This window comes from Colossoma macropomum, unplaced genomic scaffold (assembly GCF_904425465.1).
Source record: "Colossoma macropomum unplaced genomic scaffold, Colossoma_macropomum, whole genome shotgun sequence".
NCBI classification, from domain to species: Eukaryota; Metazoa; Chordata; class Actinopteri; order Characiformes; family Serrasalmidae; genus Colossoma; species Colossoma macropomum.
This window is the reverse complement of record NW_023494808.1, coordinates 11021143-11045112: the sequence shown is the minus strand read 5'-3', so window position 1 is coordinate 11045112 and position 23970 is coordinate 11021143. Positions and strand designations below refer to the sequence as shown.

The following is a 23970-nucleotide window of genomic DNA, read 5'->3' as shown; positions in this document are numbered from 1 at the left end:
AAATGTTATTGTAAAACTATAATACAACAATGTTTCAGGCATCAGGCAGTGGATTTATAACCATTTCCTGTGATTGAGCTTTTAGAGGCATTAAACTCTGCAGACGTCTGGTTCCCATCACCACCACTGTGAACCATTCTGACTCTAAGTTTCTCTAGAACAGAGCGTTTCACACCAAACCACTCTGAATGACTCTGTTTACATCTTGGAGACTTAATTATACAAAAATCGGTGGAAAGAATCTTTCATACACATGGATACTTTAAGCCACTTTAAGTGTACTTTTAATCTTAAGCACCTGACGTGTTAAAAAATGAACAGCCCCACACTGAATATATTATTTCTTACAAAGTCTTTAATAAATATTACTTTCCAACGACACAAACAGAAAACAGACAGACTCACTGTCAGGAGCAACATCTCCAAAATGTAAGAAACAACAAAAAACATTCTCACGTTTAGGCCTAAATTTAACACTAATGGCACTGAAATTCATCTTGTTTTGATCGAAGAGGCCTAAACACTGCACAAATATTAGGAAGTCTGGCCAGCATCACTCAGAATAAAGAGTCCAACTTTTTTTGGACCTGCCCTTCTCCCTCTTTGATGTTTTAAAATTAGTACAAAATAAAAAAAGTACTGCTTTATTATATAAACATGATGATCCGCTGAATCAAGTAAGTTTTTTTGTTTTCCTTTTCCAGAAAAGATAATGTCTTACTTTTATTTCTTCTTCTCATCTTATGGTCAGTCCTTTTTTTTTTTTACATTAATTCCATCTATTTCATGCAAACTGGAGGTCCACTTTACTACAGAATACTGCTACGGGAAACTGGTAATGATAATGTCGTGGTAGAACATTCTAGATTGACTCAAGACAGATTCTAATAATAATAACACCATTCCAGAAATGTCCGGTCGTTTCTTTTTGTCTTTGTTGCAAGGTCTTTTTTGTTTTCCTCTTCAATACTTTACAAAAATAATCCCGACAAACATCTAACCAAACACGCGGTTTTCAAAAACAAAACTTTGTACAACGCATCCGTATTCAGGCATGAAAACAACACCCAGCATACAGTTAAAAAATAAAACTATTCTCTCAAGAACACTTTTGGCATTTACGAAACGTGAAACAATATTTTCTCATCAAAAATAAGGAAGTAGAAAGCTTACAAAGCTGTCAAACCTTCGAATCTATACGAAGCACATAAATAAAAAGAAAAAAAGGAATGATAGGCTCTTGATTATTAAGTTAATAAAATCAAATATACACAATGATTAATTAAAAATATGTACATACAAAATCTACACAACACCAACAGCGTTCTAAGTCGACCATTAAATTCTTCATGTTGCAAGACGGCAGGAATATGTACAACCTGCCTCCCTGCAAAAAAAAAAACAAACAAAAACAATAAACAACGCTAATAAATAATAATAATAATAAACTTTAATGGTTGTTGTGGTTTGGCCTAATGGGAGGTTATTCGCTAACAGATCATTTAATGGAGTTTTCCTTTATGACAACTACAATCAGCTCATCTTAGCCAAATCTTAGTACCCTAATCTTAATACCCAACCGTTAAAATCGAACCAGCAAATCTGGTCTCAGATCAGCCAATTTTGACAAAAGCTCCATTTATATAAACGTGGCTCGCTCTGACCAATCGAGTCTAAAGTCCTTGTGAAATGATCCCAACACTGACAGATGCTGACTGCAAAGTCATGTGACCTCCAAAACCAGGACACGGTTCAGATTTTTCTGAGAGTGACGTCACTTCAGAGAATTCATAGTTCTTTGCTAAACGAAGAACCGCAGAGTGGCGTTACCGTTTTAAACCAGGGGTTTTTCCAAAAATTCCAAAAACACCTAAAAAAACAGCCACTCACAACAACCCGACTGACTGAGCCAGCGTGTTCTTTATTGTAGACTGTGGTTCTGTACTGTAGATTTCACTGTGGGGACTTTTCTTCGCTTTGCTTTGCAATTTTAGCTCCAGATTCCAAAACGGAGACTGCGATCGGAGCCTTTCGGCGGCTATCCAAAGAAATTTCGGAGTGAACTCGCCTCGTTTTTTCCCCTCCTTCCTTTACCTTCGACCTTCTCGCATTACCGTTTTTGTATGTGGCCGTGATGGTTGTCACGGTGACTGCGGCGTTAGCCCACTGGATTATTATTATTTTTGTTTTTTAGCAGCGGTTGCTATACGATATACTCCATTCTGTGTAAACTGCTCTGGGACTGTTCCAGGTCTCTGTTGTCTCGTTTGTTAGTCCAGTGCGGCTGCTTCCCCGCCGTACCGTTCAAACACGGCCGCTCGTCTCGGTCAACCAGCGTGTAGGCCGGTTGCCGTGGAAACCGGGCCTTGTGGAGCCGCTTGTCTGTGTCCATGTCCTCATCCGGAAGGCTGGAGGTCGTCTCGGAGAAGTGCGTCCTGATTTTGGCGCTGACGGCGTTCTTGTCGTCACCGTGGAGCTTGTCGTTACCGTTGGACGCCTGGTTCTTTTCGATGTGGTTCTTGATCTGGTTCAGGTGCTCCCGCGCGTTGTTGGCCGCGTTGTTGTCCTCGGCGGTCGTTGTGGGCAATGGGGAGGCATGGCCGGTCGCCGTGGGGCTGCCGTTCTGCTTGCGTCGTCGTCGCACAAACCATAGCAACACGGACACCAACGCCATCACCCAGATCACGGTTACCACAGAAACCAGCACCGGCACCAAGTATTCTACAGAGTGACAAAAGGGACGTTATTTACATTTATATTTATGCCATTTGCCAGACGATCTTATCCAGAGCGACTTACAATTTGATCATTTTTACACAGGTAGGTGAAGGTAGTGTTAGGAGTCTTGCCCAAGGACTCTTATTGGTATAGTGTAGGGTGCTTATCCAGGCGGTGTTACTGCCATATCTTCATTTTAGAACATTTTATGGATTTTCTTGTTACTAAATAGTATTTTATTTAAAAGAATTAGACTGGGAATCCTCCTCACTTTAGAATACCTTCTACAATTTTACAGAGGCAGAATAACTAACATCATTACTAGTGATGTACCGAAATAAAAAATTTTGACCAACGACGAAACTGAAACTGAAAACTGAAAGAATTATATCATTTGCACTTTTATTTCTGCTTTTGAATTAATGTAATACAAGTTGTAAAACTATGTATGTATATATGTATATATATATATATATATATATATATATATATATATATATATATGATACATAATGTAAGTGACAACACAAACAGCATTTTTAATCACTGTTTCATTGCCGTTCAAATGATGTGTTACGTGTTAGATTTTAACTTCATTGAATCTTTTTCCTTTGCTTTTTTGTACTAAAGGGCCACATTTGACCATTTTTGGCCAAAAATTTCCAGGGACCAAAATTTTGATACATCCTTAATAATTACAGAACCTGACATGATTTTACTTTTAGTGATCAGTATTTCAATTTAACTCTCTTAATAGAGCATAACAACTTTCATAATAAAGCTCATCATACTATATTATAAAATACAATATGCTATGAAAGCATACATTTTACTTTTATTAACTGATAAAGTAATTTTCTGGAATCTGTTCTTATCTAGTTTTGTTATAACTTTCTATTCTTCATCTATTAACGTCTCATGGTTCTCTCAGAGTGCTGTATATTCAGAACTCTACTTGCTGTGGTTTCTTACCGTTTTGGCTGGCGTTCTTCCTGCGCTGCACACGCACATCCGCGATGGCGGTGAGGATGGTGCCATTAGCGTTACGTTTGCTCACCAGGTCCACGATCCTGTCCGTGATTTCAGGAGCATCGCTGCCCGCGCCATCATCAGAAACCTGCAGGAAAACAGGCTGATTACGAAACAGCAACAATAAAGTCTGTACTTCCCTTCTGTACTCTGTACTCTGTACTTTGAATGACTTCCCAAAGTCAACACAATGAGGCCAACTGAAATCATTACTGACAACCATTTGGCAATTACCTTTACTTTTAGTACTTGCATTTGAATATCAGATAAACAAAGCTCTACTGTGAGTGAGACCTTAATCTTAGCTGAGTTTTCCCAGCATAAGTGACTGTTATTCTGTGAGCCATGTACTTAGTGAGCTGTTGCCAAAGCACATAATTCAAGAAACAGACTGAAAGAATCAAGCTTATCAGCAAAGAACTTCATAATACCGTGTGACTACTGTTAGTGCATTACAGTCATGCAGTTAAAGGCTAAAGCTGCCGGTGGTGCTCTGTGGATGTACGCTGCAGAGAATGTGAGGGATGTTCTGGGAACGTACGATGGTGACGTGGATCTCGTTGCTGGCAGTGGTGGAGGGCTCGCACGTTATGGAGATGGAAAATTCTGAGGAAAGGTTCTTCACTACAGAGAGACTCCTCAACTCCCTACACACCTGCTCCACAGTTACACCCTGCGAGAGAGAGAGAGAGAGAGAGAGAGAGATTTAATACAAAGGATTCAGAGTCATTCTTCAAAGAAGAAAAGACAGAATAAACAACCAAGATGTTTGGCAAGAAAAGCATGTTTTCACTCATGGTTTAACCTCTTACACTCATAGGACCTGTTAGATACGCATGTATGTACATACAGATATGTCTAACTGTTTAATGTACATATTAGTTTCACAGTAGCTGTCTAATTTATAGCAGTTACTGTATAACGTATAGTAGATATTAAATAATATACAGCAGTTACTGAAAAATTCATAGTAGTCACTGAATAATTTACAGTAGTTGCTGCCATGAAGTTCTAAATAAGTTAGTATTTTTCATGAAATGGTAAAATGTCTCACTTTTAACATCTGATATGTGTTCTGTGTTCTATTGTGAATAAAATATGGGTCTGTGAGATTTGGAAATCACTGTGTTCTGTTTTTATTTACATTTATTTACATTTTACACAGCGTCCCAACTTGGGGAATTGGGGTTGTAGTTACTGAATCATTTATAGTAGTTACTGAATAATTTACAGTGGTTACTGAATAATATATAGTTGTTGGTTTATCTCACCTGTGGCATGATGTCTTTGATAAAAGTGAACGTGACGTTGGCGCAGTTGCTCTCTGTGTGACACCTGGCCCGCATGAGTGTCCTTTGACCCGACCAGCACTCTCCCTGCATGGGGCACGGCCTGACGAAACAGCGTTCTTCACGCACCGGCACACACGACTGACCTGCAGGACAATCACCTCGACCTGCTCCGACCAAACGACACGCCCTCGGACCGCACCACAACTACAGGGGAAAATAACAAATATGTTCAGCTTTTATAATAAACACAGATTCAATTCTCAGACGCAGATCAGGTCTAATTCATCCATATGACAGTCTACAGATCTGTTCACAACTCATAGTAGCTACTAAATAATGTATGGTAAGTACTGAATAATTTATGGAAGTTGCTGAATACTTTATAGTAGTTACTGAATCATTTATAGCAGTTACTGAATAATGTATAGTACTTAATGAATACTTTACAGTAGTTACTGAATAATGTATAGTAGTTATTGAATAATTTTAGAACTTACGAAATAATTAAAAGTAGATACTGAATAATTTATAGTACTTACTGAATAATTTATAATAGTTACTGAATAATTAATATCAGTTGCTGAATAATTTATAGTAGTTATTGAATAATCTATAGTAGTTGCTGAATAACTAATAGTAGTTAATGAATAATAAGACTTAGAATTAATAACTGAATAAAAAGGCTACATTTTAAGGGTTGAGTATAATCCTAAAACACAACGACTAAAACAAAACAAACAGAAAATCTGCATGTAACCCCAAAACTAGTGTAGTTAATGGTTTAAATGCAATGTTTAATAGTTTAACTGTTAATTTAATTAGACTTCAATGAAAATTCCCATTTGAAAACAGTCTAGAATTAGAATTAATGCATGTCTGTAAAAGCCACCAGGTTTATGTTAATGCATTCTGTACATTACCAGATGTGCTAGGCTACTGCTTGTATATGTTTTTCCCACAGTGAAATCATCTGGTCAGACAGTTTTCTTTAAACCATGATGTTTCTGCCCTTCGTTCCCTTACACAAGTGCAAGACCTAACATTTGATAAGCTAACTGATACCACTAATGCGTGTTATCGCTTTACTTTAATCTTGTCTAATGGCAATTTCAGATATAACAGAAAGAGACAGAAAAGAGTAAACAAAAGGACGACGGGTTGCAACACTATAATAACACAAAGCGTAAGAAAGATCAAATGATCTATGACGGAATCAGGACGAGCTGCATACTGATAAGACCAGCTTTCATTAATAATGACAGTAACAAATGATCTAAAGCTACAGCTCACAGCTAATGTGCTTATCATTAGTCCCCAGTCCACAGCTATTGTGGACTACTAGGTACCACAATGACCACAATGACATCAGTAACTGGCAACATTAGCCTCAATTCCACATGAGACCTTTTTGGCTGAACTAGCCCGTTAAAGATGTGCCCTTTACCTTTGTGCAGGTCACTTGGCCGTTTTGACAGTGGCAGGTGTTGCAGTCTTCGTCCCATCTCGCTCCATCGGCTATGATTCGGCCTCCTATCTTACAGGGACGTCCTGTCACGGTGAAACAAACAGGAGCTGTTTTAGAATCTCTTACAAATGCAGCTTACAAACTTTTGGCTGAACAAAACACTCACAGAGGTGGACTTGAAGTATTTCTCAGATGTGGATTGACCAAAAACATGACTTGCGATCAACCGAACACAATTATATTATATAGCTTTGTTTCATTTGAACCAATGATCTTGCTTGAAAAAAGTTCTACCTTTAACATTTACAGTACTGCGCAAAAGTCAGAGACCATGCTTTGGTTTTAAGTACAACCCATTAAATGCAAGTTCTTCTTCAGTGATGTTGAGGTCTGGACTCTGGGGTGGTCAGTCCACTGTTCTGACAACAACAGCAGCTTCTTTGTTTGATTTTCTTCTTTTTTTTTGCCTTTTTCTCTTTTCTTATCAAACACTTTTTGGCAGCTACACATCCTTTCAGACCCACAGCGCTGAGCTGTCAAGAGTGGAGCTTGATTTTCTCCTCTCTGTCCAAGATGAAAGCTACTGTTTATCTGATGGGGGGCAGTTTGGTGGTCTACCAATTGTCTTGCAGGTATTTGGTAGGATTTTCTCTGTATCTTTTAATCGTTTTTTGAATAACAATTTTAGTAATTCCTGTTTTTTTCACTTATTTTCCTTTGCATTTCATGTTATTTGAAACTTTCTTCAGCAACATAACTTTTAAACGTTTAAACTGCGTACCTTCCTGGCACCTGGCTCCGGTTCTCCCTGGCGGACACACACAGCGGTAGCCATTAATCTCATCCACGCAGGTGGCGCCGAAAGCACAAGGAGATGACTGGCATTCGTTAATGTCTGTGGGAACAAGAACAGACGTTATTAAACCTTTTGTTGTTATTACTCTATTATTGCCATGTTATTACTGCATTATACATCATCAGCGATGTATAACATGTAATTACTCAGCTGATGGGAAAAGTGAACAATAATAATACTCCAGCTAGCAGAGTTCGGAATGGTTCCAGGCCGAATGGAAAGTGGCTAAACTCTCTTCCTGACTCTATTTCCTCCCCTGTGGTTTTATCCAAATATTTATAAGCGCAGGAAATGTTAGCATTGACAAAAAACAGGAGAAGAACAGAAGCAAGTTAAAGCTATAGAGAAAAGGCTTCAATTACAGTGGCTTAGTCACAGCGAGCCAATGCTAATGAACACAACTGACCTACCAGCGCTCTGCCCCTAACGTCGAGTTCCCAGTTTACAATGCTACACTACTGAGTTGGACTATGCTGTTGTAGCTAGTCTAAATCAGAGTTTGCTGCCATGCTAACATTAGCTCAAACGCAGGACGAAAAACTGCACTCAAGTTATTCTAACGGTGTGAACTTTGATTTCCAAGCAAAAAAAATATTTTTAATTAATAATATTCTCCTCATTGTAGGTATTTTAAGGTATAGTTTTAAGGCTTAGCAAATGTTGAACAACAGGAAGCTAAAATCATGTTTTTAAAGTGCCAAAGATCAGAAATTTACGTTGAATCTATTCAGAAAAGGCTTTATAATAAATCATAATGTGAAGAATTTAGGCTTAGCCATATTTAACCAGTGCTAATGAACACATACTTTAAGCACAGCCGTATAAATAGGAAATAAATCTACTTTTGTGTCAAAAAGAAGTTTAAATCATGTTTGTAAAGTGCAAACCATCAGAAATGTATGTCGAATCTATTCAGAAAAGATTTCACAATAAATCGTAACAATGTGAAGAATTTAGGCTTAGCCATTGTTAACTAGTGCTAACGAATAAGCCGTATAAATCTACTTTTTGTGTGTCAAAAAAAAGTTTAAATTGCGTTTTTATACCGCAGAAGAACAAAAGTATTCTGAATCTAGAGGAAAAAGGCATGTTTTAAAAGTGCAGAACATCAGAAATGTATGTGGAATCTATTCAGAAAAGGCTTCAGAATAAATCATGTGAAGAATTTAGGCTTAGCCATAGTTAACTAGCGCTAATGATCACATCTCTAGCATAGCACTGGACTGTAATTAGCCGTTTAAATCTATTTTTTGGACCCATTTTTGTGTCAAAAAGAGGTTTAAATCATGCTTTTAAACTGCAGAAGAACAGAAGTATTTTGAATCTAGAGGAAAAAGGCATCCATCACTAAACAGTGTGTATTTTGTGCTTAGCAACGGCTACAATTTCAGCGTTGCGTTGGACTATTGCTGCCTTCAAGTGCTCCTCCGCAGTTCTTTATGACTTTGGAAGCACGACGTGAAAAAATCAAGTGGTTTTGGTTGGAAAACAAGATGGACAGGCTGGGAATTATGTTCTTTTTTTGTTTACTTTTGTTTTTCTGTTTATTGAATTATTAGCAAAGGATGCAAGACCATTTTCTCGCTTGTGGATGAGAGTAAGACATTAACCAAAGACTTCAGCCTGCAGTGCTCATGTTGGATAGTAATAATAGTGCTCTGCAGACGATCTACACACAGCAAGCGTACAGAACTATAAGCCACTATTGCTTTTCTGCTGACGTCGCTAACTCAGAAAATTACTGGGATTACTGAAAAATCAGTTTCTGACTGGCAAATATTACACTGTGGTGGTGCTCATACGTGCTCATCTATTAAATACGATATTTCTGACACAACATGAAGGCAGCACGTTATTATCTATACGTCAGTGATTAGTGGAGCGTTAGCGCTAATGCTAACGGCGGTTATTTACTCACTGATGCGGCAGTCGGGTCCGGCGAAGCCCGGTGCGCACTCACACCGGTACCAGTTATCTCCGTCCACACAAGTCCCACTGTTGTAGCTGGAAAGGAAGGTCAAGCTCAGGGGTCAGAGTTCAACGCTTGCACAGATAAACATCTGTTGTTCACACAGTGTAATGAATGGTGAGAGGGGTCTTGATGTAATCACATCCTGAACGTCCTCAGGGGTTTGTGCAGAGCCATGTGAGCTCCACGTGAAGAGCGGACGAGCGAGAGAGAGTCAGTGACTGTGTACTTGTTTGTGCGTTTGTGTGAGTACGTGACGGAGACAGAGGTGCACTTTTATGTGCATGTTTTGCTGCAGGATAACTGTACGTGGGAATGGCTTACCATGGGTGCGGGCTGCAGTCGTTCGAGTCTAAAAAAAAAACAAAACAGAAAGAGTTACAAAAATGTGATATTTGAAGTCAGTCTGATCTTAATAAACAATAACGAATCATGAGATACTGAACTATTCTGTAAATATGAAATGGAAATACACTGTCCAGAGGTTTGAGGACACTTATTTAACTTCTCTTCCGTGTAACATCTGATTATCACTGTTTTTTAATTAAAGGGCCCATATCCTATATTTTTTAGTACTTTATTTTTTCCCAAAGTCCACTTCTATTGACATTTTTGTGGTTTTATATACCAAAAAAGTCAAAATCTGTAAGTCACACTTTCCAACCTTTCCAACCTTTCTTTGTCTGTTAGAATTAGCCTTTTAGACTGATACAGTCATATGCAAAAGTTTCCACATCTCCGGTCAAATTTACTGATTTTATGCAAATTTTTACAGCACAATTTTTATTTATTTGCTATCTTTTAACATAAAAAAGCACAAATCAGAAAATGTGCCACAGCTTTTGCACAGGGCTGATCTGATTTTTTATGTTAAATCGAGCAAATAAACAGTAATTGTGCACTAAAAAGTTGGTTCTTTGTTGAGGATGTGTTACCTTATTTTCTTATTTTAACTTAAACAGGTACCTTGACCAGGGGTGCCAAAACTTTTGCTTATGAGTGTGTATGTACTTCTGTTCTGACTGGCTGCCCTGTTCAAAAAGCATCCAGGTAGAAACACTTCTTATAACTTTAATGTGAATGGGCGGGGCTAATGCTTTGCAGTGCATTTAAAACTTTAACAGTGTTACATGCACACATTCAAAAAAAAAAAAAAAAAGAAAAATTTGATTTTTGGTGATATCTGTCCTTTAAGTAAAGGTTTTAAATAATTATTGGACAGTATTCTTTTCCAAACTGCTGTTAAAAGCATAGACTGAAACGCTTTTGACTCAAAGGTGGTTCAAACACCTGAAAGGACTGAGTGCTGACATCACAATAAGGTCACAACAAGGGCGGGGTTTGGCTTTAAAACTAACGTAGCACTGTCACTAATATTAGCAAACATATTTGCACGTGTGATATTAGTTTTCCTTTAATTGAACTGGCTTAAAATGCAATTGCAAACCTTATAAAACAAATTTTAAATTTTTCTGAAGTGATCCTGAATGTATCATGATTAATCAGCGTCACAGCAGGAGGGAGGATAAGAAGGGGTTTCTCACTCTGGCTGCAGGTCGGCCCCTCCCAGCCTTCTTTGCACACGCAGGTGAAGCCGTCGCTGCTGACGACGCAGGTGGCTCCGTTCTCACACGGATTGGGAAGACAGCTGCTGTTCTTGGCTGCAGGCGCACAAACACACCATTTATATGGCTTTAATTTCATAATCACTAAAATACAAAGGACTACAGAGCCGCCGTCAACCACCAACTACACCAGTAATCAGGGATTAGAATGGAAACAGAGAACAAAAAAAAAAAGGATTTTTCCACAGAACGAAATAAAAACAGCAACAAAGGAGAGTGGAAACTTTAGCTTTGCGATTAACCAGATACTAAATAACATCCTTATGTTGCTGCTCATTTTTATTGATTCTGGGATTAGAATTTTTAAATTTTGGTTTGTTCAGAACAAAAACAGTATTTTGTTCTGACTCCACTCAGGAACGATGGTCTGTAACATTAGTAAGATTTAGCATACTGTGTATATATTAGGCCTATGTTATTACAATAACAATAACACCAAATCACTGTTGCATTTATTCAATGAAAGTTTAACCCTGTACTGCACACATTATGAGAGCAATTAAAAATATATATTCAATTCACTTTTTTTGCATGAAAATTGTCTTTATTTTTTCAGACCTGTTTATTAAATTCAAAAACATAAAAAAATAATAGTAATAATGTGTGCAGGGGTCCTTTTGGAGTATGTTGCCTTGAGGTAACATTGTGCGACAATGGGAAGGAATGGTACAGAGCTGTGTTCCCTGAAGTGGCGAGACCTGGATTGTGAATGGCTGAATCCATTCTACTGTCACACAATGTTGCTTCTAGGCAACAAACATATTTCTGCAAATTCTCATAAAAAACTGATACTGAATGTTAAAAAAGAGGTTTAAAAGTGCCCACTAAGAGACAGTCTGACCAAGTACATGCTTTTTATTGACTTACTCAAACTCTTCTCTTTATAGTTAACCCTATGATTTTTCTTTAAATATTCTTTAAATAATGTCATTGTAAAGTGAGGAGAATTAGTTTGTTGCCCTGAAGCAACATCATGCAATAGAGAGTTAAATGGAACAAAATGACAATCATTAACTCTGCAAGCTAAAAGTGATTTTGTTCTGTGAAAAAGTGTCATTAAATGTTGTTCACTAAATGTTTGTATAATTAAATGGTTAAAATGTAAACAAAGTCAGTCAGAGTGGTTTGATATCAAATGTGAGTTGTTACTGTTGACAGTGGTGGTGATAGGAACCAGACATCCCCCTCCAAAAGCTCCCTCACAGAAAACTATTATGTGAACGATGCATGAAACGCTGTTTTCTGATGTTTCAGGAAAGATTTTGGCCTCACATGTCTCTTAACATTTAAGGTGGGGAGGTATATACAGGGTGTTTCAAGGCAAAATAGTCAAAGAAAACTTATTTTCAGATTTTCCACTATTTTACCATCATCAATATTACATATAAACATTCAGAAGACGTGGATTCACTGGTGGTTGTGGACAGTAAATAAAATGGCTATATTCGTGTTGTAGACATGGTGACCCCTGGTTCCTATCAGCACCACTGTAAAGAGATCTGGGTCAGTAAGGTTCTCTACAGTGAACCATTTCACACCAAACCACTCTGAATGACTTTGTTCACACCTAAAACACTGATTTATGCAGAAATGTTTAAATATCAGAGGAATTCCTCTTAAACTATTTATAATCTCAGCAAGCAGATACTAAGAATGGAGCACGTGGGTGAAATGGGGGGAAATCTTACCTATATTACAGGTAGCCCCCTCCCATCCAGGTGCACAAATGCACTTGAATGAGTCTCCTTCATCATAGCAGGTCCCTCCATTGTTACAGGTGGCCTCGTCACACTGACTCTCACCTGCAAAGCAGAATCAACCTACTGTCAGCTCTAAATTTCCACCAATCACGGACCAGAGACAGTGTTCTATGTAGTAAAGGGGGCGGGGCTTACGTGAGTGACAGGTCTTGCCCTTCCAGCCGTTTTTGCACTCGCAATAAAAGTCGTTCACCAGATCACGACACACACCGCGATCTCGGCACGGGTTCGTGCTGCAGTCATCGATATCTTTACAAAATAAAAAAACAGAAACACACTGTCATTGTGTGCATATTGTGTGCAGATATGCATAGTATGTGGAGCGTGAAACGCTCCTTATAACTTCACTGTGAATGGGCGGGGCTAAACTGCTCCAACTTGATTCGGCAAAAACAATGAATTCTTTTACAGATTAGTTTCCATATATGGGCTGTATGGACTGGGGCAGTGAAGTTTTATATATGTTAGCCTACTACATCAAGCTCTTTTAGTGTGAAAAATACAGAAAAGTAGTTTTTCTCTTCGATTTAAAGAGAAGATATGTGCTTACTAGTTTCACACTGTGGTCCCTCCCAGCCATCAGCACAGATACACTGGTACACATTCACTTTATCAATGCACGTCCCTCCGTTACGGCACGGGCTGCTCTCACAGTCATTAATGTCTGAGAGAGAGAAAATGAGAGAGAGCGTTAGCTTTTTAGTAGTTACTGAATAATTTATAGTAGATACTGAATGATTTATAGTAGATACTGAATGATTTATAGTAGATACTGAATAATTTATAGTAGATACTGAATGATTTATAGTAGATACTGAATAATTTACAGTAGATGCTGTATAATTAATAATAGTTACTGAATACTTTATAGCAGTTACTAAATCATTTATAGTAGCTACTGAATAAATTATAGCAGTTACTGAATAATTAATAATAGTTACTGAATAATTTATAATACGTACTGAATAATTTATAGTAGTTACTGAATAATTAATAGAAGGTACTGAATAATTTATAATAGTTACTGAATAATTTATAGCGGTTATATGAAGTAGATACTGAATAATTTATAGCAGTTACTGAATAATTTATATAAGTTACTGAATAATTTATAGTAGATACTGAATAATTTATATACGTTACTGAATAATTTATAGAAGTTACTGAATAATTTATAGTAGTTACTGAATAATTTATAGTAGTTACTTAATAGTGTATAGCAGTTAATGAATAATTTAAAATAAATACTGAATATTTTATAGCAAATACTGAATAAAGTAATGTAGTTACTGAACAATTCATAGAACAATTTATAAAATACTGAATATTGTATAGTACTTACTGAATTATAGTAGCTAGTGAATACTTTAGAATTCATTGATAATTTATCCGTTACTGGATTATTTATTATTATATGAGTTATTTATAGTAGTTACTGAATTGTTCACAGTAGTTGCTGTGAATTTAGTTATTTTTAGTAGATACTGAACAATTAACAATAGTTACTGAATAATTTACAGTCGCAGCTGAATAAGTCTTAGGATTAATATCTGAATAATAAATCATCAGTTAAAAAGGATCCAAAACAATGCTATAAACAGCAGGTGTGTTGACTGTGGTCACCGTAGCAACGTCAGGTAAGACTCACTCTCGTGACAGTAAGTTCCAGTAAAGCCATCCTGACACTCGCAGCTGAAGTGGCCCCCAGCGTGGCTCTGGCAGCGACCATGCGGGCCGCACACGTTGGAGGAAATTAAGCGCATGCTGGTGCTAGTGCTGTTTGCAACCACGGCAACCGTGCAGCTGTCAATCACTGCAGAGGGAGAAACAGGTGCAACAAGAATATCATCACGACAATTCATGAAAATCTGCATATGGAGCTTTTTCTTTTCATCTTCTTTCTCTTTTTAACTATTAGACATGTAGTGTTACTGCGGCTTTGCTGTACATGCAGTTTACATTACACACCTATTTCATGTAATTGCAATTATAATGTGCGTTACATAATGACCTTTGCATTACTTTTCCATTTGATGTACTTTTAGACAGGATCAACATTTTTTGAATATTTGTTGTTGGCTTCAAGCAAAAAATGACAAAAGCAAGAAAAATGTAAAAAATTGATTCCTTTTCTAAACTTGGGCAAATGACGAACTTAAATAAGGCATTTTTCTGCAAAGTTCAGAGCAGAATTTCTATTTATTTCCTGAGTTTAACATATTGAAAAAAAATATATATATAAAATGCACCATAAATTTTGCAAAGTCCTCATTTTCTGTTTTAAGTATTTTACCCAATATCGCTGTTGTCGGAAGAAAACCTCATGTCTCCAAAATGGTAACTTTACAGGAGAAGGAAAAAACCTACTTTACTTCTAATGTAAGTCAATGGAACCAGAATTTTTTCCAAGTCATTTTGGGTCATTTCTTTGAATCCATTTATCATGAAATTTACATACAATGTAAAGGGTAACAGGCATTTTCAAATTATGTCAAAAACTGAAAAACGTCAAAAATGGAGATAAGAGGTTTTGTTCTGACAGTAGCGATAAGCTAAACTCAGCAAATAAACATTAATCGTACGTTAAAATGTGCAGCAGTCTGTTCTCTGTAGAGGACGTGTTCATTTTACTTAGAAAATCAACTAAACAACTAAAGTAACTTGACTTTACCTTCAATTTATCAAAATCTCAACATGCTTTTGTTAAAACTGGCCATATAACTAAGATCTCTAAGGGTTAAACGACGTATTATCTCTCCTGGTTTCTTTGTCCTCTCTTTCACATCACTGGAGCACGTATCACCCCATACAGGCACACACCCAAGCTGCTGACAGTTCTGCTAGCAGGTCAGATAGCAACGAGCTAAGGCTTAGCGAAGTCGTCGCGCAGTCTGCGCCAGTAGGGTTTCACTCCCTGCGCGTGTAATGCGGCTACACTTGACATGTAACAAAATCTTAACTGTTCCCACGGCAACACGGCCCAGGGGGACCAATGGAGGAGCGTTAGCACTAGCTAATGCTGCACCCCGGTACAATGGCGCGGCATCAAACGGCTAAGGGGGGCCTTGAGACTGAAGATAGCCTCAGTAATGCGGCGGCTATAAAAACATTCTCGGACTATTCGGGCGTCTCCGTTAAAACCTCAGAATATCCCTGTATGACGGGATAACGTTTCAGATGTGCGTGCGTGAGCATCAGCGAAGTCTAGACGTCCAGAGACACAGAGGCTGTGAGCTGTGATATGACACGATACGAAGGCTGAGCCTAAGCTTCTGGCCCTTTGTGGGGACATTTTAAGCTGATAGAGATGGGGCTTCGCTCAAGAGCCTGTGGTCATGTCACTGCTACAATTACCGTCATTGAGACAAGTGGAAAAAGACCGAGGAGAATGTGGCATTATGTAAACTATTTTGTCACTTGAAAAACTTGAAAGCGCACACACACACACACACACACACACACATACACACACATATACACACACACACACACACGTTTGTTATTATACAATGTCAGGACCCATATGTCCTGGTACGGTCCTACCCCATATACATTATATCAAAATAAATATCCATAAGGAATAATAATAATTTGTCCATTATGTATAATATGTATTAATATATATATATATATGAACATATTTTATATATATATATATATATATATATATACACACACACACACACACACACCTCTTAAATAACGCCCTACACTAAAAAGTCCCTTCCCACGTCCCACCCACTTTGATTGACAGGAAGCCTTGCTGGAAACACACATTTTAATTATGTCTGAGCTGAAGCAGAATGATGAAGAAATGCAATTGCAAACGGACGATTGTTATTCCGTTCCAAATGTCAGAGTCGGATCATTAAGGCAGTGAAAATGAAATGCCAAAAAGACTTTGCTTTCCCATGTTAACCTTTTCCAGCCATCACGCACAGAAATGCAAATGCAAATACAAATTCTGCATTTGAATTTGAAATATATTTTAAGTAATGCACACTAACACGGGAAATGCAATTGTACACACACAATTTAATTAGCATTTTCAAATTTGCATTTGAATTTGAAAAATATCCAGAAAATGCTGTCATATATATACATGTATTACACGTATCGCTGCTGTCAGAACAAAATCTCCATTTTTGCCGTTTTTCAGTTTTTGATGTAATTTGAAAGCACCTGTTGTCCTAAACACTGTGTGTAAATTTCATGAAGAATGGACCAACAGAAATGACGCAAAATGACTCGGAAAAAAGTCTGGTTCCATTGACTTACATTAAAGGTAAAGTACATTTTTTCCTTCTCCTGTAAAGTTACTATTTTGGAGATACAAGGTTTTGTTCCGACAGCAGCGACATGTCAATATCTAAGTCTAACCCTAGTCTTAACCTCATTAACCAAAAAAAAAATTGTTTTTGTTCTTTCACTTTTAAAAAAACACTTTAGTCAAGGCTGTTTTGTTGTTCATCTAGGTCAGACCTGTTTTCCTGGTTTTCCTTAACATCTGGACATTTTTTTTGAAAATGTACAAACACAAACATGAATGCATACCTGTGCAAGGTGTGGTGCGACAGTGGTCTTTGAGGAGGGAGCAGTTTTTGCCCTCATAGTCTTCGGGACATTTACAATAGTAGTCCGTTGCCAGATTAAAACACTGCGCTCCGTTCTGACAGGGATTGCCTTCGCAGTAGTCAATATCCAACTGGAGAACAAGGGAGAAAAATGTCACACAATGACCAACTGGAGCCATAAATAAAACCCCAAGACACCAGCTGTGATAGTAAACTGCAGTTTCGTCATCACATAAAGTGAAATGATATGTGAAAACCATATATGGCGCTGGTGTATAATGTTGGCCAAGTCATAACAACACTTGGGGTAACGGTCACAACGCTTTCACTTCAGAGTACTCATCTCTTTGAGTATACAATGATCTGAAAGCTTGAGTAACTGTCCTTGTTCTCTGTCTACAGAGCACGCAGCATGAAAAACAAGGGCTAATGTGTTTTGTTAGAACCTGCTAGCATGTGCATGCAAGGAACGGTTCCATGGAAAGTGGACTTTGCATTTTCATATGAATGAACTAATGACTCAGCTAACGTGGCTGGCTTGCCCAATGCTTTACTGTAGCATGAATTAACATGACCAAGCAAAACTTTCAACATACAATGTCATTTCATGATGAGGTTGAGTTAATGGGTTATCACTGAATACGAGACAAAAGATTGGCTGCTTATAAGTCATAACAGAACAAACAACACGAGCATCACTAGACTAATGTGTTAATAAATAATAGCCCAAACCATATACTGAGCTTCAGAGACACGGTAACGTGTAATGTAATGTTTTATTCATATAAGACGCAGAAGCACGACGAGGCCAACGTGTTACCACAGAATTATCAACAGAAATACAGCTACTACATGGGCTGTCATAAAGCAGCAGAACACAGCTAATGTGTTTGTAATAAGCTACAAAAACACAGCTGTGCTAATGTTTTATTGCAGAATAAGCCAGAGAAACACAGCCAGGCTAATGTGTTACTACAGAATAAGCTAAAGAAAATCAGCTACTTTTATGTTTTACCTCAGAATGAGTTACAGAATTTAGCTACGCTAATGTTTTATTGCAGAATAAGCCAGAGAAACACAGCCAAGCTAATGTTTTACTACAGAATAAGCTACAAAAAATCAGCTACTTTTATGTTTTACCTCAGAATGAGTTACAGAATACAGCTACGCTAATGTTTTATCGCAGAATAAGCCAGAGAAACACAGCCAGGCTAATGTGTTACTACAGAATAAGCTAAAGAAAATTAGCTACTCTAACGTTTTACCACAGAATGAGCTACAGAATTTAGCTTCACTATGTTTTATTGCAGAATGAGCCACAGAAGCACCGCCAGGCTAATGCGTTATCACAAAAGGTCATCTGGGCTCATGTTTTTCCACACTGAATGGGAAAAATTATTATGAGAAAAAAAGGGACGAGTATTCTAGCGCATTTCCACAGAGAAGAAACAAGTAGCAGTTTGTTGTAGGCAGTGACATGAACGGACTTGACTGTGTTTGGGTGGAGAACGGCTGCTAGCACAGGGTGGGGCGCTAACAACTCCAGATGGGAAGGGAAACAATGTTTGTGGTTTCGGTGTGCTGGAGGGAGCTATATAAACTAATCAAATTGTGATAAAAGACTTAAATCAGGTTGTGGTGAGAAAGTGAACTTGATGAATTTGGTGGATTTTTATCTTATCGCCAATTTCAACCTGTGAATTTAACCGTGGAATGTCTTGGGTGCTCTGGGGTGTGGCAGGGCGTGGGTGCAAGTGTGCGTGTGTACCACTCACCTGGCAAAGGTTTCCAGAGAAACCAGGCAGGCAGAGACACTGAAAGCCATTGACATCATCTTGGCAGCGGCCCCCGTTGAGGCATGGGTGACTCGCGCACTCGTCTATATCTCTCTCACAGTGATCACCCGCAAAGCCAGGTGCGCACATACATTTATAGCCGTTCACCAGGTCCTGAGAGAGACAGAGTTCGAACAGGGGCATTAGAAAGTTCAGTTCACTGGTTGAAAAATGAATGAGAAAGCTCGTAATGCTAAAGGTGGCGTTTGTTAACGGGGAAAATTCTGGCCTCTAGTGAAAAGAGCCAATCTAGCCAATCAAGTGTATAAACAATGCAAACCACGTTATCCTGTTTGGCTGAACGGCAGAGTCAGGGATGTTTCATTCACCTTCTAATAAAAATGAAAACACACCAGGCTCCCTCTGTCTAGTGCACTTCATCTGAAGTAGTCCACTATGCTTTCGAGGCAGCGGACATAAAGGAACGGCCAGTCTTTTGGGGTTAGCATTAGCCTAACACAGAGCGACTGCTGCGTTTGTTTCCACTTCTACCGCCTGAGAAGCTGGTCAGATGCATTAGACGAGGCCGTGGTCGGGGCCTTGTGTGCAAAACATGCTGTGGACCAGCCGGAACTGAAGCCTGAATTCTGCTGTCTGTGTCTGATGGTCGGAGGTATGAGTGTATATGAGACAAATTCTTTTTCAAATTCCCATTCCACCTTAAATGCTGCAGAAGTTACATTCAGGCACATGTACAAGTGCTGGAATGCAACTGCTGGTGGAACGGACAATTCAAGAGCTGGTAAATAAGAAGCCAACTTCAGCCTCATAGAAATTAAGATGTAAAACAACATTTAGCACCATTTTTGCTGAGTCTGAAGGGCTGGTGTTAGACAGCAGTACTGAAATAGGTTAATCTATATATATGACATAAACATAAGAAGGATACAAAATTGTGCATTCTGACAAAATGCACAATTTTCTGAATGCAGTGCTACAGATTATTAACCTACATAAGACAACAAAAAACATATTAAAAGGTAGGTTTAGGCTGGAGTGCTCCTTTAACCCTTTAATGTCCTCACCAAGAAAAAAAGCAATGGACTTTCATATTTTGTATTTTTTATTTGTTTGGGGCAATAATAAAAACAATTGGTGCTTTTTTTTCATTTTTTTGACCCCACAAAAAAAAACGGTTGAGATGGCACTTTGTGGCATATAGTGACTCAAAATGTGCTCTATCAAATGGTTGAGCAGAACATTAAAGGGTTTACGGAGTGCGCCGAGACATGAGGAACCAAATCTGTCGTCTGTCAACTATTTTTTAACCAATATGTCAATAACTTTTTTAAAAACAAATGTTACGCTGTACTGTATTTATGTGTATTTGTATCTATTCTAATGCTATACAGTGTTTTTACAGGCAAAACCACACTTTCTGCTGGGATAAACAGTCTTAAACAGCTTTCTTGAGTGCCTGAGATGTTTGCACAATACTGTATGTTTAAAATGAGATTTTTCAGCTAACATTTCAAACCCTGTGCAGCCATTTCAGTACAGCCAGCGTAATGTAATCCCATTCATCTTAATCAACCTGTTTACTTTCATTCATTTTCTTTGATCAGCGCTCTGAGGCCTTTCCACTTCGGCTGTTCTCCACTGGACCAAACATTCGTGGAAGGAAAAGGGTCACTGAGGTAAAAGACGGGGAAAGAAAAAGCAAGAGAGCGAGAGAGGGAGGTGTGGGCACAAAGGGAGGAGGAGAAAGAAGGAGAGAGGAAAGAATAAAGGCTCTCTCTCTCTCCCTCTTTCTTTCTTTCTTTCTTTCTTTCTGGCAGGAGACAGGAATGTTTATGGAAATCTGATCTACTGTGTTCATCCAGTCTTCCTCCCACCCGCACTCTCTCTCCTCGCTCTCTTTTTTCCCCCCAAGATGGCTTTCCTGCTTTCTTTTTCTTTCTTTCTGTCTGTTCTCCAAAGCATGACTCAGCAGTCACTATTTATACAGAGAGGAATGAAGAGTGAGAGATGGAGAGGGGTGATAGAGGGAAAGATAGAGGAAAGCAGGGTTGAAAAGGAAAGAAAAGAAGAGGGGAAAGAGAAAAAAACTCAAAACTGTGCCAAAAACAACGGAAACGCTGGTGGAAAGGCCCCCCAAATCACCCAGATGTTTCTGTGGGTACTACGCACAAACTTACCTTACAAGATCCGCCGTTCAGACACTGTCCCTGACAGTCGTTAATATCTGCGGAATAACACATTAAAAAAACGATCAAAAATGACAATAATTAATCAGAGTTTGGCTGGTTCAGTTTCAGAAGTGACTCAATGCAAACTGAGCGCTAAGCTGATCTTGAGTTGGTAACAAAGCCAGCCCCGATAAGCGCCGCTGTCAGATTTCCTGAGCTTTTTCCTCCGATAAGCGGCTGGGAGGGGAAACCAGGCAGGGTTCATCTCAGGCCCTGAGCCGACGGCAATGTTTGAGTTGGACGCTATCACTAGCAGCTAGCTAATGGGCACTGATAAGAGAGCACTTTAGCGGGCTAGTCATTTATCAAGTGACTAATGTCCCACACACACACTTAATCTGCGTAATAACAGGACAGCAGTTCCAATCCTAATATTTGAATTGGCCTAAATGTTTCATGAATATTTAAACTAATTTAAAGCAAATGTTTCACAAACAATCACACGTACATAGTTTTTCCCTCTTATGCCAAAATCCCATTAAATGCTGAGTAACTGCAAATAGACACATATCGCTGCTGTCGGAACAAAACTTTGCATCTCCGTTTTTATTGTTTTCCGGTTTTTGACATAATTTGAAAATGCCTCTTGTCCTTTACATTGTGTGTAAACGTCATGATGAATGGACCAAACGAACCGGCCCAGAAACACTTGAAAAAAATATGGTTACATTTACTTACATAAAAACTGAAGTACGATTTTTCCTTCTCATGTAAAGTAGCGATATGTTGTTTCTGACACTGTCGGGCATTCTGTTATCTGTATTGATGGACATTGATAGCATGGATAGCTAGAAACCGTCATAGTAAGTCTATAGTTTTGTCAGCCACAATAGTCTCGTAGTTCCAGGGCAAAACTAAAGAAGCTGAATTCAGACTTAGTCAGTCGAGTAGCTTTGGAGTAAAGAGGGAAAACTGCGTATGTTTGATTTCTGGCATCACGTTAAATGACACAGATTTTCTTGGATTTCAAAAGATGTGGTCAAGGCGGCTTTGACAGCTAGCAGAGGGCTACAAGTTGATGCGTGGTTTTGGACGTGGACTACTTACTGATGTCACAGTTCTGTCCCGTCCAACCAGGGAGACACTCGCAGAAATATCCACCGATCAGATTACGGCATGAGTGGGCATTAACACACGGGTTCTCAGCGCACTCATTAGCATCTGCACAGAGAGAGAGAGAGAGAGAGAGAGAGAGAGAGAGAGAGAATCTGTTACTGCTGAACATGCCTTGCCTGTACGTGTGGTGTGTGGAATGTGGTCTAGCACAAAACAGAGGTGGGGGTCTCTGTGGGTCTTTGGGTCTTTCAGTGATCCCCCCTTACATTCTTAAACAGCCAAGTTGGTAACCGTGGCGAGGGACTTTAGAAATAAACAGAGAGAGAGAGCGAGATTCAGATAGATGGAGGGATGAACAGATAGATAGATAGATAGATAGATAGATAGACGGATAGACAGATAGATAGATATATAGATAGATAGATAGATAGACAGATAGATAGACAGGCAGACAGACAGACATGCAGATAGACAGACAGACAAACAGACAAACAGAGGGACAGATAGACAGACAGACAGGCAGACAGGCAGAGGGACGGACAGAGAGAAAGACAAACAGATAGATATAGACAGACAGACAGACAGAAAGGATAGATAGATAGATAGACAGACAGACAGACAGATATACAGACAGACAGACAGACACATAGACAGACAGATAGGTAGCTAGATAGACAGACAGAAAGACAGACAGACAGATACATAGATAGATAGATAGATAGATAGATAGACAGATAGAGACCCACAGGAAGGGAGAGAGAGAGAGACTGACCAATAAGGCAGGTTTTGCCAGTCCACTGTGCTGGACAGATGCACTTGTACTGGTTGATGAGATCCACACAGGTCCCAGCGTGATTACAGGGGTTCGGACTGCACTCGTCTTTATCTGAGGAAGAGCAAAACGAGGAGTTACAGCTCAGAAGAACGTTTACATTTACAGATTTCAGCAGAGACACGATCACACACACCCACACAGAGTGACCACACTCTCTCTCTGACCAGTCTGTGTCCACTCAGCCTGTACTAGTTTAGGATCCGACACTGTTGTGTATCTCTCTGATGGTCAGTGATGCTTTCTGGTTTGCGTCCTGGGTTTAATAAAGGAATGATTCAGTGAAAAATGACATCTACTCTGTTTTCCCTCTTTACCCCGAACGTAGTCGAGAAGCCAAGACCTGTGTCTGTCTGAATTTTGGCTCTGTAGTGGAGCTACGGGACTACAGATTTTGGACGACATAGACTTCTATTACTTGATGACTACATTAGCCCCGTAGCTTCATTGCAAAACTAAAAAAGCAGACTTCAGACACAAAACATGTCTTGTCTGGTCGACCACATTTGGACTCGAGCAGTAAAATTGCGTAAATCTGACTTTTGCTGTGTTCAGGCAGGCTGTCTCCAAAACTCTGCCCTGTTAACCACACAGTTCCCTATTTTGTATGTCTACTACTCATTAGTGGCGTCCAGAAACACAGCGGAGAATATCCAGTGCACTTACAATAGGTAATGCACAAATTAGATTCCCTTGAGGAATAAAAGATAAACATAGAAGAGAAGACCGCACAGAACAGAATGGAACACAATAGAACAGAATGGAATAGA

General features: G+C 38.8%; 1 protein-coding gene across 1 annotated transcript in view; it reads right to left on the bottom strand.

The window, feature by feature from the left end:
* Positions 1-730: 730 nt before the first annotated feature.
* The window catches only part of jag1a (jagged canonical Notch ligand 1a), a 47534-nt gene continuing 24294 nt past the window's right edge, over positions 731-23970 (bottom strand). The window contains exons 9-26 of the mRNA XM_036557142.1: positions 23141-23254; positions 22360-22473; positions 21262-21308; positions 19064-19237; positions 17269-17419; positions 14363-14527; positions 13265-13378; positions 12850-12963; positions 12643-12756; positions 10874-10990; positions 9654-9681; positions 9279-9364; positions 7286-7399; positions 6484-6587; positions 5019-5243; positions 4289-4420; positions 3691-3835; positions 731-2721 (exon numbers count right to left, since the gene is read on the bottom strand). Coding sequence (XP_036413035.1) covers positions 2204-2721; positions 3691-3835; positions 4289-4420; positions 5019-5243; positions 6484-6587; positions 7286-7399; positions 9279-9364; positions 9654-9681; positions 10874-10990; positions 12643-12756; positions 12850-12963; positions 13265-13378; positions 14363-14527; positions 17269-17419; positions 19064-19237; positions 21262-21308; positions 22360-22473; positions 23141-23254 — 2576 coding nt within the window. The 3' untranslated portion in view covers positions 731-2203. The remainder of the gene's footprint in view (positions 2722-3690; positions 3836-4288; positions 4421-5018; positions 5244-6483; positions 6588-7285; positions 7400-9278; positions 9365-9653; positions 9682-10873; positions 10991-12642; positions 12757-12849; positions 12964-13264; positions 13379-14362; positions 14528-17268; positions 17420-19063; positions 19238-21261; positions 21309-22359; positions 22474-23140; positions 23255-23970) is intronic.